The 21,180-nt window shown below is 45.7% G+C and overlaps 1 protein-coding gene across 1 annotated transcript in view; it reads left to right on the top strand.

Moving 5' to 3' along the window:
* The first annotated feature begins 318 nt into the window (after positions 1 to 318).
* OBSCN (obscurin, cytoskeletal calmodulin and titin-interacting RhoGEF) overlaps positions 319 to 21,180 on the top strand; it is a 185,376-nt gene continuing 164,514 nt past the window's right edge. Inside the window, exons 1-4 of the mRNA XM_065666939.1 lie at positions 319 to 523; positions 9,586 to 10,730; positions 17,244 to 17,513; positions 19,554 to 19,814. Of these exons, the coding sequence (XP_065523011.1) occupies positions 9,599 to 10,730; positions 17,244 to 17,513; positions 19,554 to 19,814 (1,663 nt within the window). The 5' untranslated portion in view covers positions 319 to 523; positions 9,586 to 9,598. The remainder of the gene's footprint in view (positions 524 to 9,585; positions 10,731 to 17,243; positions 17,514 to 19,553; positions 19,815 to 21,180) is intronic.

Raw genomic sequence — 21,180 nt, 5'->3', positions numbered from 1 at the left:
GAGCGGTTCTGACCCACATGGTCATTGCAGCCTGTCCCCCGCACCACGGAACACATATGTGTCTGATGTCTTTTTCCCCCCTGCTGTTGCTGGACCATCCCAGTGAATCCCTAAAACGATGCCCTTTTGCCTCTCTCCTGCAGGAAACCTAATCTCCCCGGTAAATGACACTCGGAGCTATTTTGGAGCTGGGCTGCAGAGGGAAAGCAAAGCACGTCAGCAATTTGACTGAAGGAGGACAACCCAGAGGAGGGGTCGGGCAGGGGGGTGGCACAGCCTAACCCTGGGCAGCAAAGCCACTGCTGGGGGACTCGGGGGGACCGTCTGCTGCACATCACTGCCATCGCTGGGGTTTCTGTTTTATTTTACTGGAGGGGTAAGGGGGGGGAACCAAACCCAACATGGTATCCCCATGTCCTCTGTTCCCCTTATCCCCCTTCCCCCTTCTGTCATCTCAGTAGGAATCGGCTTTTCTTACCCTGCCCAGAGCTTTGTTTCTCCTCAGACTCACACAAGACTCCAGGTAAGACCTAAACCTTCAGCTAAAGAGAAGTAGACTTGGGGACGCTGGTGTCCAGGAGACAGTGGAGACTGTTGTTTGTAGCTGAGAGAGGGGTGAGGTTATTTCTATGTCAAGCTGGAGTATGTGTTGCTTTATGAAACATATTTGAAGATGGAGATGAAGGCACAGGGAGTTAACCCAGTCTTCTTCTGGTCTGAACTGAGTGTGGACTGCTTTGCTTAGTTACTTTAGGACATGTTACTAAACGAGCAAACACCAGCCTCCAGAGGAGAGGAGAAAAGAGAGGAAAATCCAGATTAGAGTTGTTAATTCTGCATGGTACGTTTTGTCCCCAAGTTGGAGGTAGGACTGTGCATGGAGACCCTGGAATAACTGTGGCTCCTGCAGAGAGGTGGCAGCAAGGAGTGTTTTGAGTTTTGTTTCCAGGGCACAATCTTAGTCCTGCTTTTCTCTTCATCAAGGGCTTTTTCAGCTCTGAGCTCCTCTCTGGTGTCAATCCTGATTCACACTGCAACCCCCCCCCTCCTGCTCCTCTCGTTTCTGCATATGGCTCTGACGAGAGATGGAGAGATATGGAGCCCAACAGCTGAGGCTATTTTCAGCCCTACAGCTCAATGGGGTGGAGTGGCTGTAATGGCAATGACGTCCACTTGTTAAAATACAAGGGCTTAGGCTGGAGTCTGGCTGCTAATTGTCACCAAGGGAATTCTTTGTCCTTAATGGAAGCCATGATCCCGCAACTCCCTCGTGTAGGAAAACACGTGCTAAAACTGGAGGTGGTGTTTCTAGTTTAATATAAGAGAGCTTATTTTTCTGTGAATGCAAAGAATTGAAGAGTTGGGATGGTTTGGTTCAGTGCTGGTAGGAGCCTTTTTTATTTGTGCAAGGGAGAGAAAGGTGCATGCACTCATGCATGTGTGCACGTGGGGAGGAAACGTTAATGCAGCTGTAGCATAGTGCTGCCAGCTTCAGACGCGAAAGGTCTAGCCTCCAAAACCAGGAGGCCAATGTAGTAAAGTAAATCTGTGTGAATCCAGTGTTTCTCTGAACATCTAAAGCTCACCCGGCTCAAGCTGTCAGTCTTTGTCCCGGGGTACGTACAGCTGGGATTCTACTTTAGCTGCTTCTCTCCAGGGGCTGTACCTAAAGCAAAATCCAATTGGGTGAAATTCATGATTAAATTGTTATAATTCACATCTTTTCTGGCCCCAGGGAAGCAAACCCACAATTTTTGTCTTTTCCCTCCATTTGTCTCCTGAGTTCTCACCCCATGGAGCTGGAGTGAGCATCACTGTATGCCCAAGACCTCCCTTGTGCTGTAGCCTTTCCTTACACACTGTCAGAGCAGCCTGGATGCCTTTAGGAAAAGGTACTGCCACGGAGTCTTGAGGGGCTGATCCAAGCAGTATTAGCCCTCTGGAAGTTTCTGGGTTGTTTTGTAGCTCCATCAAGGGGAGAATCTGAAGTGAAGCCCATATGCTACAGTGAAAATCAAGTAGAAAGTCCCTTTGTTGTGTGGAGCTTTTTCCTGTGAAGACAGGTTGTTCAGCCTGGGGACGAGAAGGCTCTAGGGAGACCTTAGATAAGCTTCCAGTGCCTAAGGGGGCTGACAAGAAAGCTGGAGAGGGGCTTTTGACAAGGGCAGGTAGGGACAGGACAAGGGGAAATGGCTTTAAACTGACAGAGGGGAGATTGAGATGAGGTCTGAGGAAGAAGTTCTTCCCTGTGAGGGTGGTGAGGCCCTGGCACAGGGTGCCCAGAGCAGCTGTGGCTGCCCCATCCCTGGCAGTGTTCAAGGCCAGGTTGGATGGCGCTTGAAGCAACCTGGTCTAGTGGAAGGTGTCCCTGCCAACAGCAGGGGGTTGGAACTGGATGAGCTTTAAGGTCTTTTCCAACCCAAACCTTCTGTGATGCTTTAAGCTATTGGCATGGTGATGGAAAGTGATTGCTGGCCATACGGTTAAAAGAGGAAGGAGCTTTATAAGCAGTAAGTCTTTCTCTATGTCGAAGAGAAGACATAATATGTGCTTTGCCATATAAATCATCTAAGTGGCTTCAGTCTTCCATGTTTTACTTGAAGTGTATGCTTAGTTATGTGGCTGGAAGGTGATCTGACTGCGTCGCCTTGTAGCATGCACAAACCATGCGATTTGTTCTTTTTCTTGTTGGAATGTTCTAATATTTGTTTAATTAATTGGTTTGCTGCCAGTCATTGGAAATATTTCAGGTTATTCACAAAAGGTTAGTGCTGCAATCACAAGGTGATGCAGGTCCCTTCCTAGAGAGTTGGTGCATGTTTAGCCCTACCCTGAAGGTCATGAATCATTGTTTTGGCTTGATGTTAGCTATCTAGTTATTAAGGGCTGCTCATTATGTTTAACACTATGTTACCCACAGACCTGCTGTGAAATTTCACTTAACATCCCTGGCAGACTTTGACATGGAGGTAATAGATGACAAGGAGTGCAAACGAGCCTTATTCTGAATTGAATTAGAAGCTTATTGCAATAGGCTTAGTTTATTGCAGGTACTCTGTGTCATACATCTACAGCGCCTGGAGACTGATCCTCCAAACCACCACAGAAAGCTCTTCCATCTGCTCATCAAATGACCTTTGAACATGCCAGAATCTGTTGTCCCTCACTGAAGTGGAATTCAGACTAGCCCAAGCCAAGCTCCAAGTGCAGCTCCTTGGTGACAGATACTGTTCCTGCTCTGATGAAATGGGCATCAGATAAATTCTGCCATCTCGTATGAATGCATTGGCGCAAATCTCTACTTACACCTGATTTAGAGATGTAATGGGCATGCAGCACTGGATGTGCTGGTGTGCATTTCACCCTTAAAGCACGATGTCTGGTGTAATGGCTTGTAGGCATCCATCAGTGCCCATCTGATGTCACTAAGCTTGCAGCTGACACCGAATACTTGTGCTATTTCAAAGTTGTCCATTCCCTGGGAGGCTGTTAGAAGTAATAGGGCAGCAGGGTTGCTGCTGTTTTCCTTCAGCAGAACTTTAAACATCAAAGGAAACCCACACTTCCCATTTGATGACCCATCAACTTCCCTTCCCACCCACAGATTCCGTTTCCTGATGATTTTAGATGGAACAATACATGCAGATATGTCATGTAAACTGCAGTAATACCAGCACTGCCTTGATTTTTATCTGGAACTTCTCTTTTAGTGATGTTCTTTGAAAGCTCAGGACCCAGAGGTGGGAGGTTCCTTGTGAATCTTGGCTTTCCCATCAGGAGCAGGACTGCAAGGCCTTAGCAGTTGGCATTGCAGAGAAAGTCCAGGAAACATGAACTCTAAAGGCAAGCAAAATACCCAAATCAACTGTTTGCTACTTGAGCAAAGAAAGGGTGAAAGAGGATTGAGAAAATGAACAAGCAGGCATGTGATAGGTCTTAATGTGGCGTCTAGAGAGCATATGTGCTCCTGACTTTGGATTTTAGTGGTCTCTTAGGTTTAGATGCCTGGCTTTACCTGCACTTTACATCCTCAAAATCTCTGATTATGCCAGTGATTAGCTATGGCCACATTTGTTTTGGGAGCATTTTGAGACAGATTCCATGGTGTTCTTTGTTCTTCGCCTGGAGTCATGGTGGACAGGATCTCTTTCTAACCATTGTATTGAAAGGCTTGGACAGAGCATAATCTGCCACCTGCTCTCATGCCAAAGAGCATCACCACAGGCTGCTGACTGCTTGAGGGGCAATATCCCATGGTGTGGGACCTCTGTCTTCTCAGAAGTTGTTGAAGGCTTTCCAGATGCAGCTCAGCACTGATGAAGCAACATGAAACCAGCCCATCAGTCAGCACAGCAAAATGAATCACAGGAGGTGGAGAGTGATGGCTCTGCAATCAGGATCCTCTGTCTCTTGATGGATCTCCTGATGAGCACCACCTCAGACTACTGCAGCAGGAACTGGAGTCATTTGTGTTGTTCCCACTGCAAGGCACTTGCTTACTTGTCTGTGGAGAAGCAGGCATGGGGCAGAGACTGAGAATGGTGAGGACAGGAGTGGGTAGGAGGCCTTCACTGGCTGCATGGCTGTGTGCTGGTGCCTGGCAGTGGTTTGACGTATTTGCATTATCGGACAGGTCTGTACACTTGTGCCTCTTTCCCCCAAACATAAACTGGTGGAAATCTGAATGAATAAAGACATAAGTAAAATTACAAGTGACGCTACTTTGCCTTTGGCATGCTAAGAAATACCCAGATGGGAATGTGATCTCTGCTGCAAATGATTAATCACAGCGGGATTACAAGGAGAAATATGATCCTCGTAAATGCCGGAGATTAATTGGAAAGGGCATTCGCACTGGCTAGGTTTATTCATGCTTTGTTGTCAGTTCCATCACTTCCAAGGGAGCTGTCCTGGCCCTTGCAGGGAGACACTATTTTTTAAACCACTTGAATGTACATATAAAGAATCGGAATTAGTGTGTTTACCAAACTGGTTAACAAGTTACGCTGCAGAAATATTACATCTCATCCTTTCAGTATTTTCAGAAGGCTGTAATTTTCCTCTTCCTCCTCAATCTATTTATCAGTCTAATCTAATGCACTGCATGTTATGCTGTTTAAACTTATAAAATGTGGTTTACCTGATGCAGCCTGTCTAAAGTGCTTGATCTGTCTGTTAGTTACTTACATGGCTTAATCCTTGCCACAGGTTAGGATTTCTTGCCTGTTACTGATTCCATGCTCTTGGCACCCATAACACAAGGTTTTTACCCTTCTTTTTCAGAGAGGGACTAAAGATATGAGAGTTTGAGTGACTTTTTCATGCTCATCAATGTAAGCCAGTGGCACAGCAAGGAATAAACCCAGTTGTGCTTTCCCAGCATGTTGGAAACGCATCTAAAATAATATTGATGGGCATGCACTGTTTTTACTGATCCCTGGATTTTCTTCTGGCATCCCAGCCATTCATAGACTTATAGACTCATAGAATCAGCTAGGTTGGAAAAGACCTTTAAGATCATCAAGTCCAACCATTACCCCAGGACTGTCAAGTCCACCACTAAACCATGTCATCGAGGGCCTCATCAGCATGTGTTTTGAACACTTCTAGGGATGGTGATTCTACCACTGCCCTGGGAAGCCTGCTTTATACCAACATAAGAACCACTGAACATGATGGTGCGTGATGAAAGCTGGTAGAGAGCAGGTGCAGTGTAGATCACAGCACAGGACGTGGGTGCCTCACCTTGCACTGTGAAGTCTGCAGACACAGTGGCTTGTACCTAACAAAGACAAGTGAGTTGCAAACACCAGACGAGTGTTTGGAAGCGGTGGGAGAGGGATGCTGAACCCTGGGGCTATGGCCACTGGAAAGAAGAGTCTTGGATGGATTTACTGTACCAATATGGTTCAGGACCAAAAACAACAGGCACCTGATACAGCAGCTTATGTGTGTTTTGACTGTTCTTGACTACCAGAGATACTAACGAGCAGCTGGGAGTTGTTTGGGCACTGTTTATCACAGGAGGGCAGGGGAAGAGGATGCACAATTGCTTTAGGAAGTGAGCAGCATTCCTGCTCTCACCCTTGTAAAAGCCAGGCTTTAAGAGCACCCACCACACTCCCACAGAGCAGAGCTCTCCCCCAGACATGGATACATCTCCTGGAGAGCAGGAGGATGTTGAGGAAAACGTCAGGCAGGTGGTTTGAGGGAAGCCACTGTTTGCTGAAAGGTCACCAGTTGGCTTCTGGGCAGGCACCTCCTGTGTCTGCAGCCATCTCTGTGCTCCAGGCACTTCTCTGTGTTAATGCAGAGCCCACTTTGAAGGAGGACTTTCTGTTTTTCCCTTTTAGATGCTATGGATTTGTAGGTGGAAATGAGTCAGAGTGACACAACTGTCAGAAACAATTCAGGATCTGGGAAGGATGAGACACGGTAATGTCTTCTGAAGATGGACGAAAGTGCTTTGACGACTAAAATTCAGGCAGGCTGAAATTCAAGCAAATGGATGAGAAAGATTAAGACATGAGCTCTGAGTCCGTGTTTTGATTGTTAACACTTAGCTAATGTAGTGAATGTTACTTCTGGATTCTCCAGAGCTGAACTCGAATCCCAGCATCCCCCTCTGAACATTGAAATGGTCCTTCCCCAAATTAGCAGAAGACTTTGATTGTCAATCAGTTGACATCAGTGGAAATTTCCACTGACTTCTATGTACTTTGGCTGAAGCCCAAGACTTGTATCTGTGTCTTCTAACCATTCATGCAGCTTCTCTGCTTGCAGCTTTGCAAGTGTTTATGGAAAATACATTTTAAAGCTCAAGTGAGGACAGAGGTTGAAGGTAGTAAGAAGGTAGTTGTTGAGATAGTTGAGGGTTGATGTAGTAAGAGGGACAATAGAAGTGCAAACTAGTTCACAGGGTTCTAGACCATTTTAAGGCCAAGGGAAAAATAGTTCTGAATAGTCATTGCAACTAGTACTGAAGGTGACCACTCTATGGAAAGTCAGTTGGTCTTCACACTAGTGACCCCAAGTCAATCATTCTTTGCAATCTTAGTGTATACAAAAAAATGAGGTTTTCCCCATTACTTCCCCCCTGCCCCCATATTTAAGCTTTCTAAGGATTTCTGGTGGAATAAGAGTTTTGTTTGTTCGGGGGGGGGGGGGGGGGGGAAGGGGGGAGGTTGGGGTGGGGTGGGGAAAGACAGGAAAGGATAAGAGGTAGTGTGTTTTTCTGTTAAATATAGAAAGAAGACTATGGTTTTGTCTTATATCTGTGGCCCAAATTAAGCTTAAAGGTTTACTAACTCAGCTATGCCATCAGTCAAAAATTGTAGTCTGTTAAACCATCAAAATTATAATCTATTATTAATTTTCTTAAATAGTTTGTCATATGTTTCAGTGAGTACATTGTCATATATACGCTATGCGCGTAATTATTTGCGACACCATCCCTGTCTTGATATGAAGAAGAAATGAGAGGGGAGCCAATACACAGGGAAGATAAGTGATTTTCCCAAGGTCAATCCAATCTTTCCTTGTGCCATCGGTGATCTGCACATTAAACTTAAGGCACTGCACGAGGAGCTGGAGGAGGATGGAGAAAATAACAAAGCCCCTGCTCAGATGGTGACTCAAGAAATGAAAGCAGGATTTTGGCTGCTCCTGCTGATTTCTGCTGGAGGTGGGGGGAGACTGTGAGAGCATCTGCCATTGGGTGAGAGAGTGGGTGGATTTGTGGCCAGCGAGGAAGCCAAACTGCTGTAGGATTAAGCAGGATATTTCTGTCGCGGTCACTGGTTATTATTTCCTTTCTGAGTTACAACACGCAGTGCCCTGGTTGTTTCGCTTTGTGTGGCATTTTGAAGGTGAAAAAGCACGGATGTGAGAGTAACACTGAAGTTGCCTGGAGTAGAGACCATTCATATAGCTCAGCTGCGTGAGCTTGCTAAGATAAGAGCGTCTGGCATCACAAGGCCAAACAGTTGCTTGGAGAGAAATGGTACACTCAGTCTTCTGAGTAGGACTTCCAGAGAGGGCTGGAGCTGGGAAGCCTGCTTTCCTTACAGAGCACTATCACCATGTCTAATCCTGCTCCCGGAGAGAGGCAGCTGGCACATGGTCGCTGGTGTTAATGGGGTTGAGACCAGGTCTTTAGCTGTGCTATACTTACCAAAGTAAATGCTAGCCAATTCACGGAAAAGGTCTTCTTGGAGGATTAGGAGTAGATTCACTCCAGCAGAAGGGAAAGTGCACTCAGGGGTCCAAATAAGGAGTAGTGGGGAAGCAAGAAAAGTTTGTGTGCTATGATGTGGACTTTCAGGGGACCCTGAAGGTGGTGAGCGCTGTTGTATTGCTCTCCAGCTGCGCAGGGATGGGTCGATTCTGTGAACATAGCTGCAAGGATTAGTGCCACGGATTGCTTCTGACTTTCTCAGGACACAACAGCACCAGAATTGTTCTGAGATTCAGTTTTGAACACAGTTTAAGACTCATCCCATTGGCTGGTCCATGTCATCAAACAGCTTCAGGTTGGCGCATGGCCCCTCTGAGACCAGTTGCGAATAAGCAGGCAATGAGACATCTTTCCTGTAAGCCCTGAGCCACATGGGGTCTTTTTGGAAAAGGCTGGCACTATCTGGATTGCTACATGCATCCCTTGTAGTGATTCATTCATGTGGCTTTGCACTCTTAGGAGCGTGATGCATGTGCACCAAGCCATACTTGTGCACAAATGCCCATCCCCACTATAGCTGTGTCAGGCCCTACACCAACTGGATGAGGCTGTCTATAAGCCGTAGATACTCATTGTCTACCATCACTATCAAAATAGCTGCATCTCACTGGTTGTGTTGAATAGAAGCTGGGAATAAAGAGAAATATCCACAATAATATGACAGGTATATCTGTGTGTCCTCCTGAAGCCTGGCCCCTTCAGTAGAGGGATTTACTCTAAGGTTTGTGTGAACATGATTCAGAGAACGAGACACAGGGATGGGTAATGATCAGAGACTGTGAGAGATGAAAAACAAACACAACCCAGGGAGAAAGACAAAAATTGAACAGAACAAGGGCAGTGAGATAGAAAAAGAGAAACGAAAATGAAGGGATGAGCATGATGGAGGAGGTATATTGATAGTTAGACACATCTCTCAGAGCTGAATGTCTGTTTCTCTGTGGCTACAGAACCAGCCCATATGTTATGTAGCATTAGTGCAGATCACTTTCCTAGTGCCAAAGCTGAAATGGACCACTGTGTTCTTTCTGTATGAACTGCCCCAAAACTTGTATTTTACACAATGACTTCCATGCGGAAGTGAGTGACTTTCTTCATCAGCAGTTTATTGAGCTCAAATCTAAGGAATCTGCAAGACCTGGAATATTAAAAGGCCTAATGAGAGGGACAATGAAACCATGACTGTTGTAGGTGACAACCGTCCTGATTATAGAATCACAGAATGGTTCGGGTTGGAAGGGACTTTAAAGATCATCCAGTTCTGCCCCCTGATACAGGGAAGTACAGCAATTCATTGCCTTCCCCATCTAATCTGCTTTCTCTTGATATTTTTCTTTGTCACCCTTTAGGAAGGAAACCAGGATGGATTACAGCTCATTCAGTGGAGTTCCCCGGTTCTTGACCCGGCCTAAGGCGTTTATAGTGTCTGTGGGGAAGGATGCCACCTTGAGCTGCCAGATCATTGGAAACCCCATCCCAGCTGTGAGCTGGGAAAAGGATAAACTTCCAGTCCAGTCTGGGGGAAGATTTAAAACCACAGAAGATGGGGATCTCTATCAGCTAACCATCTATGATCTGAGCCTAGAGGACAGTGGCCAATACATCTGCCGAGCCAAGAACACCATCGGTGAAGCTTTTGCAGCTGTCAGCATCAAAGTTGGAGAAGAGACCACAGTAACAGAGTCAGCCCCATACTTCATCCAGAAACCCTCTTCCATCAAAGTAACACTGGGAGAAGACGCCATGTTCAGATGCAAAATCCAGGGCAGCCCTCCTCTCTACGTGAACTGGGAGAAGGATGGCAAACACGTGCGGAACCGGGCTGATGCTGGGCGCTTCCAGATTGAGTCTGCTGGGGAGTCAAACGCTCTCACCATCCAGTGTGCCCGGCTGGCGGACAGTGGTACCTATACCTGCCGGGCAGAGAACCCCATTGGCTCTGCCAGTGCTTCGGCGGCGCTGGTAGTGGAAAAGCAGGGCTCTTCCAACCCAGGCAGCAGCAGCCACTTCGACACCAGCTGTGGCAAGACGACATCCTTGTTGTCCCACTTGCAAAAGAGGCGGGAGGAGATCAGGAAGATGGACATCTCCCATGGGACTCTTGATTCAATGTCTGCCCAGTCTTACTCCCTGGCAGAAGGGCTGTCTAGCATTGGCTACAGCCTCTCCCGGGATTACGAGAGGGCTGCTGGACTCACCACCAAAGGGGCTCGCAATGCGACTTTTGGGTCACTGACACGCGTGTGCAGCGTGACGGAGGGGAAGCATGCCAAGCTGAGCTGCTATGTGACGGGTGAACCCAAACCAGAGATTGTGTGGAAGAAGGACAATGAGGTCATTGTGGAAGGACGGCGGCATGTCATCTATGAGGATGATCAGGAGAGCTTTGTGCTGAAGATCCTTTTCTGCAAGCAGATAGACAATGGGCTGTACACCTGCACGGCCTCCAACCTGGCAGGCCAGACGTACAGCTCTGTGCTTGTCACCGTCAAAGGTAGGTGCTTGTGTTTCTTCATTGGGGTGGACAAGCCTGCAAGTGGACAGCCCTTGGGGTGGGAGCATGAACAAAACTTCTGCCACCAAACTGCTGCAAAGGAGTATGTGTTAGACATGGATAAAGCCCTCCAGCTATAAACGGGGTTAAGCACTGGAATAGATGATCTAGGGAGGGAGTTGCATCACTAGAGGGGGGGTTACGAAAGGGACTAAATGAGCACCAGTCATAGAACCATAGAATCATAGAATGGTTTGGGTTGGAAGGAACCTTAAAGATCTAATTCCAAGCCCCTGAAATGGGCAGGGACACCTTCCACTAGAGCAGGTTGCTCCAAGCCCCATCCAACCTGACCTTGAACACTGCCAGGGATGGGGCAGCCGCAGCTTCTCTGGGCAACCTGTGCCAGGGCCTCACCACCCTCACAGTCAGGGATGGTTGTTGCAGAACTGGCTGGTTGTGCGCACCTAGGATGAACCAGATCTCTAGTGTTCCCATCAGTCCTGATTTTATAGTAACCTAGGAGACCTGTTTCCACCCTCTGGATCAGTAACTGCTGAAGCCCCAATTTACCCTCCAGACTTTAATCACATCTGTGTTTATATTCACCACATGACTTAGTTAAACTGTCATACATGTGCCATTTAAGCAGTAGTAGAGGAAACTCCTCCCTGCAAGCTGAGTGTGTCAGGCTGCCTTGGATCCCTTGGGGGACCCACTCCAACTCTAGTTACAGTCCATCTCAGTTTTCCTGTACAGTGACCCACCAGCAGCCTTGTTCTTGCCAGGTTCTTCTGAGTTTTCTCAGTTCGTGTTGCTGGATAGCCTGTAGTCCTCATATGCTCCCAGAACTCTAGCAAGACCAGGATGCCTCCATTTGCTGTAGTCAGTGGTGAAGAACTTGCCTTCAGAAGGTCCCTCAGTGCTGGTGGAAGTCAGGCCACGTTCTTCAAAATAATGACAAAAATGTGACACACACATTTTCACAAAGGAAGCTCTAAATTTTCAAGCTGCTCTTCCATTTGGCAAGGTTTCAGTTTGCAGCCCAGGCAGCACCTGTAAATTAACTCTCAGGCACAAAAGGCTTTGCCACTTGAGTGGAAAGTAATGGGTTTTGACTGGCAGCAAAATAAATTAGAAGTCCAAATGAGTAGGAATGGTCTGTATTTAAGACTCTTGGTTTTCACTTCTTTTTCTGGCTTCCCTTTTCTGGACCTCTCTTTCATACTCACCATCTTTCCCGTCAGTGACTCAGTGCCCATGTCCATCAGTGACACCTGATCTATGGAACTCACTGGCACTCATCCCACTCATTGCTATCTCTTGGAGGTGCTGAGTGATGTTGGGAAGGGCATTTGTCCTCTTCCATAAAGCTGTGATTACCTCATGAGTCGGGACTCGGAGCTGAAGACCGAGCCTGGCCCTTCGGTGGATGTTCGCTTTGAGGATGGCTCAAGCTCTGTTACTTGCCTAGCACCTGTCTTGCAGAGACAAACCCCTCCCCTCTGCCCATGCTTATCTGGTTATTCCCCATGGGTGCAACCTGTTCCACAGGAGATGGGGAAAGCATTCGAGGCAGTGAGTCTGGGAGCGAGCGCCATGGGAAAAGGCTATCGATCAATGTCCATTGTCAGGATATGCCTGTGAGTCAGAGGTCTTAAATGGGAATGTTTGTGGTTTGTTTCTTTGTTACGCTGTGCCATGTTTGGCTTTCTGACCAAGGCTGCCATGGAAAATCTACGTGTGTTGGTTATACTTAGGCCCTGAATGCTGATTCTCCTTTGTGTCACCAGAATTCCTTCTCAGCCTTCCAAAGACAACTCAGAATGATGCAGTAGTGAAGTGGGCTTTTAATTCTGTTGTTTATGCCATTGGTGATGCCATTAGCTCATCTGGCGTTGGGTTTAGAGAGATAGGTCATCTTGCCATACAACCTCCCTTTGCTCAGTCATGCAAAAAGAGGCTAAATTCTCTAAGCAGCCACCCTCAGCGAGCACCATGCTGCTGTGTTGGTCTTTCTGCAGACAGTCCTGTGATGCTGCGCCTATAGCATGTGTCTGTACACAGATGTACCAAGAAAGACAAGCACCATAGAGTTAAACACAATTTGACATTTTGCCTCACAGATTTTCAACACAAGAATGCAAGTGAGAATATTTATGGGTCTTTTAAAGGTAATAATATGAAAAGACTACCTAGCCCAGCATCCTGTCTGTAAGTTGGCTCTTAGAAGTGTCTCAAGGCATAGGACTTGGGCACAGGTCAAACCTCTAGAAAAGCCACCTATTTTTTGTCAATCTAGATCCTAGATCTAGAGCCCCAACCCATTTGTAAGCACTATGCTGAGCCCATGCCTTAAAGAGCATAGAGCTGAAACAAAAGCAACTTTTGAGCTGTTCCTAAACAAGATGTAGCGAATCAGACATAAATCTCAAAGGAGAGGCTTCAGGGCAAAGTGTCATTTGCATAATTAAGGAAACCTAAAAGTTGATTGCTGTGATTCAGAAAAGTGTCTAGAGCAGGGATAAAATCACAAGCAATGCACTGAAAAATTCCCAGATAGCTGGTGAATGAGATGTAGAATATATGTAGAACAAGTTAGTAAATGGTTCACAAGGGTAAACCTCTTTGATGAAGAGCAGACAGGATGGGAGGAACATGAATAACCAACTTGAATATCCTGAAGGCTTTGGAGATGTCCCTAAACCACGTATAAAGTTAGAGAGAACAGCATACAGGTCTCCATCCTTGGACCTGGGCCAAGCAATGTTAATCTGAGTCCCTCAATACAGTAATCAGATACTGTATGAAAAGGTTAAAGGTTGCAAGCCAAATAGGATAGAGACTGGAAAAGCAGACTCCATGGGCTGCTCTTGCTCCATGCTACCTTCGACCTGGAGTGATTTTGGATGACTACTGTCATGACAGTCACATTTGAGATCTGAAAGAGAATTGCAACTTGAGAAGTTTGGAGGTAGAAAGGAAACTTGGAAAGCACAATAACTAGGAAGACCAAAGTAACAAGGTGGTGGAATCTTGTCTGTGCCCCTTTAGAGAGCTCCTATTGAGAGGATTTTCCATATTCTTACTCTCACTGGGCCATTTTTGCTAGGCAGAGGGAAAACTTGCCTTTGGAATAATAAAAAGAGAGCCTGTGAGTAGGCCAGAAATAAGCAAGGGGAAATGTAGGCAAGTGAGAAGACCAGGTCAAGCAGGCACATATGCCTTGAGAAGGTTAAGAAAACATTGGCTTCTTTGCAGGCTGCACCTATTCTTAGCAAAATATGTGTTAGCAGGACCTGCTTTTAAAAAATAACATCATCTCATTGCTAGTTTGCTTGGTATGGACCAAACAAAAAGCCTATGACTCTTTGGAGAAATATGTTCTCAAGACAAACAGCCAAATTCATGTCTGATCTAAGCTCTTGCAGTTTCCTGCTAACTCCATAAGCTGCTCTTGCTCTATGCTCCCTCAGGGTTTTGCTTTGCTGTTTCTATCTCACATTTTTCCCAGTAGGCAGGCATTTGAGACTCTAATTTCTTATGTCTCCTTCTTCAGAAATGTTACTGCCTTCATTATATGCCTTAATGAGAATTTCTGTTCTGCTTTGACTAAAACCAGATTAATATTAAAAACTATCTGCAGCAGCTTTTTCCAAGGTGCCTGTAGTAGTTACAGCCCAGAATATTTCTGACTTGTGCTGGGTGCTGTGCAAATAGGTAGGAGAGGATACCTACATTAGAGAATTTGCAATGTAAATGTCAAAATCTGACAGACTGCATGATAACATGGGCTGAAAGAGAGTGAGAGGTCGCTTCTTAACTCACTATGCCGGCCAGTGGTAGAGTAAGTGTATTTGTTTTCACATACAGCTAGTTAAGTGGAAGGTACACTGAAAGGCCGGTGTAAAGTTAGTGCTTCCTTCCTCAAAATAAGTCTTCTTTATGTAAATATTATCTGGTTATTAGTCTGTGTTGATTAGTTCATTAGCAAGGAAGATGCGCCGCCTGCCTTTCACTGACCTTTCCTTGAGATCTGGGTTGCCTGTTGATTAGCTGGAAACTCTGTTCCCTCCTGGCCACCAATCTCAGCATCTCTCTGACCTGGGTAAGGGGCTGCTTATGGACCAGATGAATTGTTCGGAATGTGGTCCTTCTGTAGTCCCCTTACCAAAATTAACCTCCTCTCTCTGACCAGGTACCTGTTAGACCGTGTAAAGAGCATGAAGATATATTCAGGAAGAGGAGGTTTGTGGGTTTTGGAGCCTCTCTCACATCTCCAAAGCCTAAAAACCAGTGGGCTGGGTGAATCCCAGGCTTTGATTCAGTTTATCAGCTGCTGTGTCTCTGAAGCTCCATTCAGAGTGAGAAAAGACGTGTGCACATGTCAGAAGTACGAAAGCAAAGCTGTTTTCAGAGGATATCTCTGACCCCAAGTTGTCAAATATAGCCTTGCACCTACTTTCTCTGGTTGGAAAGGTAATGCTGTTACAGCAACACAGACTGAAGAGTCGACCAACAATTCTGTGTTTGTACATTTAGGAGCTATTTCCTAGAGTAGTTTTTCTTTTATGTCTTTTTTTAATTTATTTTTACCTTAGATACTGCTTAGTGGCTGTAAAGGGAGAGGGGTTAATGATATCGCCAGTTGCTCCAAGTATGAGAATACACTTCTGTGCTTCTCAGGTGCATCTTGTGTTACTTTTTGGCTCTTGGGCATGTCCATGTGTTCTCAGCGTCAGCTCCAGACTCCTTCCTATCTCACGCAGCAACATTTCATCCAACTCTCGGGGGCTGACATCGTTCTGATCAATGCTTTCTTGATCTCATCCTCTTGCTTGTTCCAATGGCATGAGAATTACAACTGCTTAGTTCCCCCCAGTTGCATGGGCTGATTCCAGAAGTGATTTATGGGATTTCATGGCAAGAGTCTGAGTTGCCTGTTTGTTAAAGAGAAAAGGACAGCTAGCAGGTGGCATGTGGGCAGGTCAGGTCTATGTAAATGTAGTTGAGGCTTTTCAAGGAGACTTTGACTTGCCTGGAATTAAGGTGCAGTAAGGCAACACAGTTTTAAAGGAAATAATGAAGTTGTCATGTTTTTTTACAAGGGCAGGTAGGGATAGGACAAGGGGGAATGGCTTTAAACTGACAGAGAGGATTTAGGTATTTGGAAGAAGTTCTTCCCTGTGAGGGTCTACTCCTGTTTGATTAATACTTGGCATTAGTGACTACTACTCACCAGCTGACTACAACTCTTAGTAAACATATGAAATTACCAGCATGGGAGAAAGTCTGTGGTCAGGAAGAGGGAGAATGGAGGAAGAGGGAGAATGGAGTCACGAAAGAGGGCTGGGAGCTGGTACAGTAGTTGTTAGAAGATGAAGGTACATGTCAAGATATGATCTCTCATGAAGCATGAGTGGTGATGTATCAGCACTGACTCATCCAAGTCTGTGACATGACCACGACACCAGTCCTGTGGCTGTGACTACCGGCTGTCCTCTTCAGTCCAATCCCCTTTCTCCAGTTGGATGCTGGGGTGTCAGGGTGATTTCACAGTGCAGCTGTCACTGGAATTACACATTGTTCTGTTCACAGAATGTCTTCCCTCACTGCCATGCAGCTGTTTCACACGTTTGATCTACACTCTGGTTTCTCCACAAGCCAGAACACAGCAGCTTCACTGCTGGAAAGCAGAGGCAGGAGGGAGCCTTGCGCTTTTTTTCTAGCTCTTTTATTGTCGCTGATGAAAGCTGATACAGAGCCTTTGCTGTCGGCTGGGAGAACAGAAAACCCCTCAATTAGTTACTCCTGTGCTTTCCCCCATATCTGTCTTGTACACAGCCACTGCTGATCTTCCTGTGCCTTTTAGATCACTTTGCTGAGCTCGCTTCTGATGCAAGACCCCTAAAAACATTGGTTCTTGCACCAGCTGGCCAGTTCAGATGCTCACACCCTCTCCTAGAATTGCTTTTCCTGTAACAGGCTTGTTTGCTGTTACCCACCTTTAGCATGTTTACTTTAAAGGCTTATACTCTGACATGAAGTGGCTGTTGTTACCTATAAAGTTAGGCTGGGAGGCCCTGCCCTTCATCTCACTGGCATCACTAAATGAGGAGGTGCAGTGCAGAGGTGTTTGTGCTAGAGGTCAAGCAGGCCACAAGAGCGGACTTTATTAACCTGATACTTCACCGAGTTGTTCGGGTTGCTTTGGATTGGAGCAAACACCTCTGCGTGGTGTTGTGGGGCAAGTACTGCAGTCCAGACTGATACTGTATTGTTTTAGATAAGTCCTTAGAATACTTCTGGTGGGATCTAAGATTCTTTTTACGTTAGAGCAATACACCTGCTGTAGGAGGGCTTGATTGCAGGTTTAGATGGTGGCTCAGGACAAATTAATAACACAAGGAGTGTTATTGTTTAAATTTTGTTTATTGACTTACTTATTTGCACAGCTCTTACCACAGGTCATCAAACTCTCTTGTTTATCCTTTGTATTTTTACCCTCTTAAGAACCCGCGATACCCTTCAAGTCAAAACTGAAGGATCTTGAAGTGAGGGAGAAAGAATCTGCCACCTTCCAATGTGAAGTGCCCGTTCCTAGTACAGAGACATCTTGGTTCAAGGAGGAAACTAAACTCCGGCAGAGCAAGAAATACAACATTGAAGAAGAGGGCACATATCGCCGCCTCACTGTCCAGGACATCACTGCAGACGATGATGCTGTCTACATTTGTGAGATGAAGGAAGGAAGCAGGACCATCGCGGAGTTGTCTGTCCAAGGTAAGAAAGGCTCTCGCCTAGTAAGTGTGAGATTCACACATGACACTCCAGAGTCGACCTTATGAACGGCATTCACCCAGTGCATGTGTGCAGTGAAGGACAGCAGACTCTCTTGCACAAGAGGAGAGCCATGTGTGTCGGGTCAGTGGGTCCCTGGGTCTCCTGCCAGGGGTTTCTGGGATGCAGGGGACAGATGGTGTTGCTGCAGAAGATATGTCACCTGGTTGGGGACCTGTGCTTAAAGGGGCTTTCTATAAGGCCTGTAAGCTTTAGCCTCACACTGTAGACTCCTTAACATGAACCCAAGCATCAGATGTGTTCCTTGGCGCTGTCTCACACGTATCTTACCTGGTGTCTGGTGAACACAATAACAAATCTTGTCCAAGAGTGGTGCTGACCACACTGGGAACCTGGCTTACAAGCTGTGGTTGATGGTCTGGTATGTGGTGCAGGCTGATTCCAGGGATGGGGCAGCCACAGCTTTTCTGGGCAACGTGTGCCAGGGCCTCACCACCCTCATAGTGAGGACTTTTTTCCTAATATCTAAATCTCCCCTCTGTCAGTTCAAAGCCATTCCCTCTCGTCCTATCCTTTCCTGACCTTGTCAAAAGTCCCTCTCCAGATTTCTTGTAGTTCCACTTTCTCTCCTGTTACATGAACTGGAGACCTCTCATAGCTACAGGATTACGCTTGTCCTCCCTCACCTGAAGCCTGACTTTACTCCCAGGGAAAGCAGAAGTTGTTCTTCACTGCTTATATTGGTGCGAGACAGCTGGATGACATGCATCCTTGATCAAATTCCCTTTTGTCATCGTTTGTATCATAGGCAAACTGTAGAAAGTGCATATGGGTGGAGGCAGAAGGGAAAGTTTAGTCTGGAGATGTGGGAGAGTTCATGTAGACATCTTTCTGTTCTGCCTGCTGTTAAGTCGAGACCAACCAAACTCTGTCAGTGTGTTTGGCCCCAGTAGGACAGCTGGTATTTTTTACTTGTTTGTGCTATGGTGGCATGTTCCATTAAAAAGAGAGTGACTGAGCCAGGTGGAGCTCCCAGGAGGGCAGGGAGGCAGAGCCTTCCTGCAGGAGCCCTGTGCCTGCCAGGGGGGAGAAGATTGGAGAGAGCAGGCTGAGGCTGGGAGAAAGCGAGAGCTTGGCAGGGTGCAAAGGGCTGCGGGGATGGGGACACTGCTGAGGGAAGCAAGGAGCAGATGTGAGCAGAAAATTGGGGTCTTGAATCCTGCTGTGTGTCTGGTTGCTTCATAAAGGGGTTCAGCATTGCTTCTCACTAGATAGCTTTAGGTGCTTTGCCTGGGTGAGAGCTCTTTTGCTTCGCAGGGACTATTACAGGGCTGGAGCTAGTCACCATCTATCACTAGGTGTGGTATCCTGATGAAGAAGTCCAAGCTTTCTTGTGAATAATTGCAATGAATAACTTTGAGGTTATTCCAATAAGAGATAATCATCATAGTCATTTGGAAAGGACACAAATAAGTGAAGTGCATTCCATGTCTATTTCTGGGTTGACTCCAAGAAGACATCTGAGGGTTTTCAAGTATTTTCTATCAATTCAGGTGACTGCTGTGTTTGCCATCTTGGTTTTCTAACTTACTGGTAAATCTGATGGAGGCAAAATCCCAAAGACAGATGAGACACTGGTCAAGTTTAAGACTGACCCACTTCAGCAACATTTTAATTTGAATTCCCAGCATATGTGAGTAATGAAAGTTGTATCCCTGTCAAATCTGTTCTTGGCAAGGCTACATACCTGGTGTTTACCCAACAGCAGACTCCACATGGTAGGCTAGAAACATGAGCGACTGTAGTCAAACAAGATGGCTTTTCTCTCTTTGAAGGCCAAAATGAGTCTTGGGGATTATCTGTTCTGTACAACTCAGAGCCTAGGAATTCATTCAGGGGTGTCTGCATAGTGTCTACAATGTTTTGATTAGGTGAGAGCTGTTTGACCAGTCCTGTTGCAGTCTGTTGCCAAAGACTTCAGTATCTACTATTTGCTGATCATAACTACTCTCTTATTTAAAGGGAACATCATTAAAAAACTTCCACGAAAGACTGCGGTCTTCTTAAATGATACAGCCATCTTCTGTGTGGAGCTGGACAATGATTGCCAGAATATCCGATGGCTGAAAAATAAAGAAGAAGTGAAATCCAGTGATCGAATCTCCATCACACGCTCTGGCAAGCAACATACCATGATCATCCGGGAGTGTAAAATGGAAGATGCTGGTGAAATTGTCTTCCTGGCTGATGAAAGCAGGACTTCTACCCAGTTCACTGTGACCAGTAAGCTTCACTTTTATTTGGCCTTGATGTTGTGCTTTCCCCAGCAGGCAGGTATTTCCATGGTAGTACTGTTGTTTCAGGTATTGACATGGTGAGTTTGTTGCCCAAAGACAGTAGAAGGTTTGATGTCTGCTGCATAAAACCAACAGCCTGATCATGAGTGTTATGAGATGTTATGGAGAGATCAAAACAGAGAGAGAAAAGTCCTGAGGAAAGAGCATGGCACGAACATTTATCTTCTCTTCATCATTCTTATTTCATGATGGAATGAATATAAAATGATAACAGAGTAGAGGTTGGAGTAAGAGACACGTGTCTCCTCCCCACCAGGAGGTGGTTAAAAACCCCAATGTGCAAGTTGCACACGTTCCAGTTGCTTTGCTTTATTGTATGCAGAGAGCTGCGAGTGCTCCATCTACATGCTGTCATTTTCCAAAATTATTAGTTTCTTCTAGGAGCACTTATCAATTCTTGCTATTGGGATAATACCTCTTCTATCAAATAGGGCCCACTTATCTCTCCCTCTCTCTTCACTGAGGATTTGGAGGGGACAGTCAGTCAACATTCAATTCCTTCCCAGGTCTTGAGTCAACAGAAACATGAGGGTAGCTTGCAGGTGTTCTGGATCTTACAGGAAAGTACATAGGTGCCCTGAACATTTTTGTCAGAATATAAAGCTTATTACCAGTCTAGCAGGGAAAAAGATTTGGGAAGGAACATCTACACATGCAGATTAAGCATTTTGGGCAGTCAGATGTCTACTGAACTTGAAATATTGAAACATCTTGCTTTGATTTTAGCTTCTTAAAGTTTTTATTAATGTGATATATATATATATATACACCAAACCAAAACTGCAAGAAAAAGGAGAAATGCTGCTTACTGAAAATATGGCTTCCTTCCTTTTGTGGAGACCAGCAAAGATACATTCTCTCTCATCCTCTCTTTAATATGAAAAAGTTGGGAGGACCCTGTGAATTGATGGTAACTATGCTGAAAGAAGGCATCTTTGTCCTGTGTAGCTTTATTACATGTTATTATATAACATACAGGCTGGAGAATTCCTTCAGCTGACACACCTGACCTGAGCAGGTGCAATTTAGTTGAGATCAGATCTGAAATGAAGTTTCTGTTAAGTTGGCTAATTTCATTAAATGTATTTTTATGGTGCTGCATTTCCCAGGCAGAAGCTACTTCATTTTTAAATGGAGAGCTACATGTGCTTTCTGGCTCTGCTCAAGTTCTGGTTTGCGTGTGGACAAATCATCCATTGTAGCCACTCTTTGGGAAGAGTAATACTTACTTTCTCCTACTACCACCTCCAAACTGCAGTTAGTCAGTGGTAAAAAGAAATATTTAATTAAAG

Source organism: Lathamus discolor, chromosome 2 (genome assembly GCF_037157495.1).
Source record: "Lathamus discolor isolate bLatDis1 chromosome 2, bLatDis1.hap1, whole genome shotgun sequence".
Lineage (NCBI taxonomy): Eukaryota > Metazoa > Chordata > Aves > Psittaciformes > Psittacidae > Lathamus > Lathamus discolor.
The sequence above is the reverse complement of the archived record's forward strand: the minus strand, read 5'-3'. Positions and strand labels throughout refer to the sequence as shown.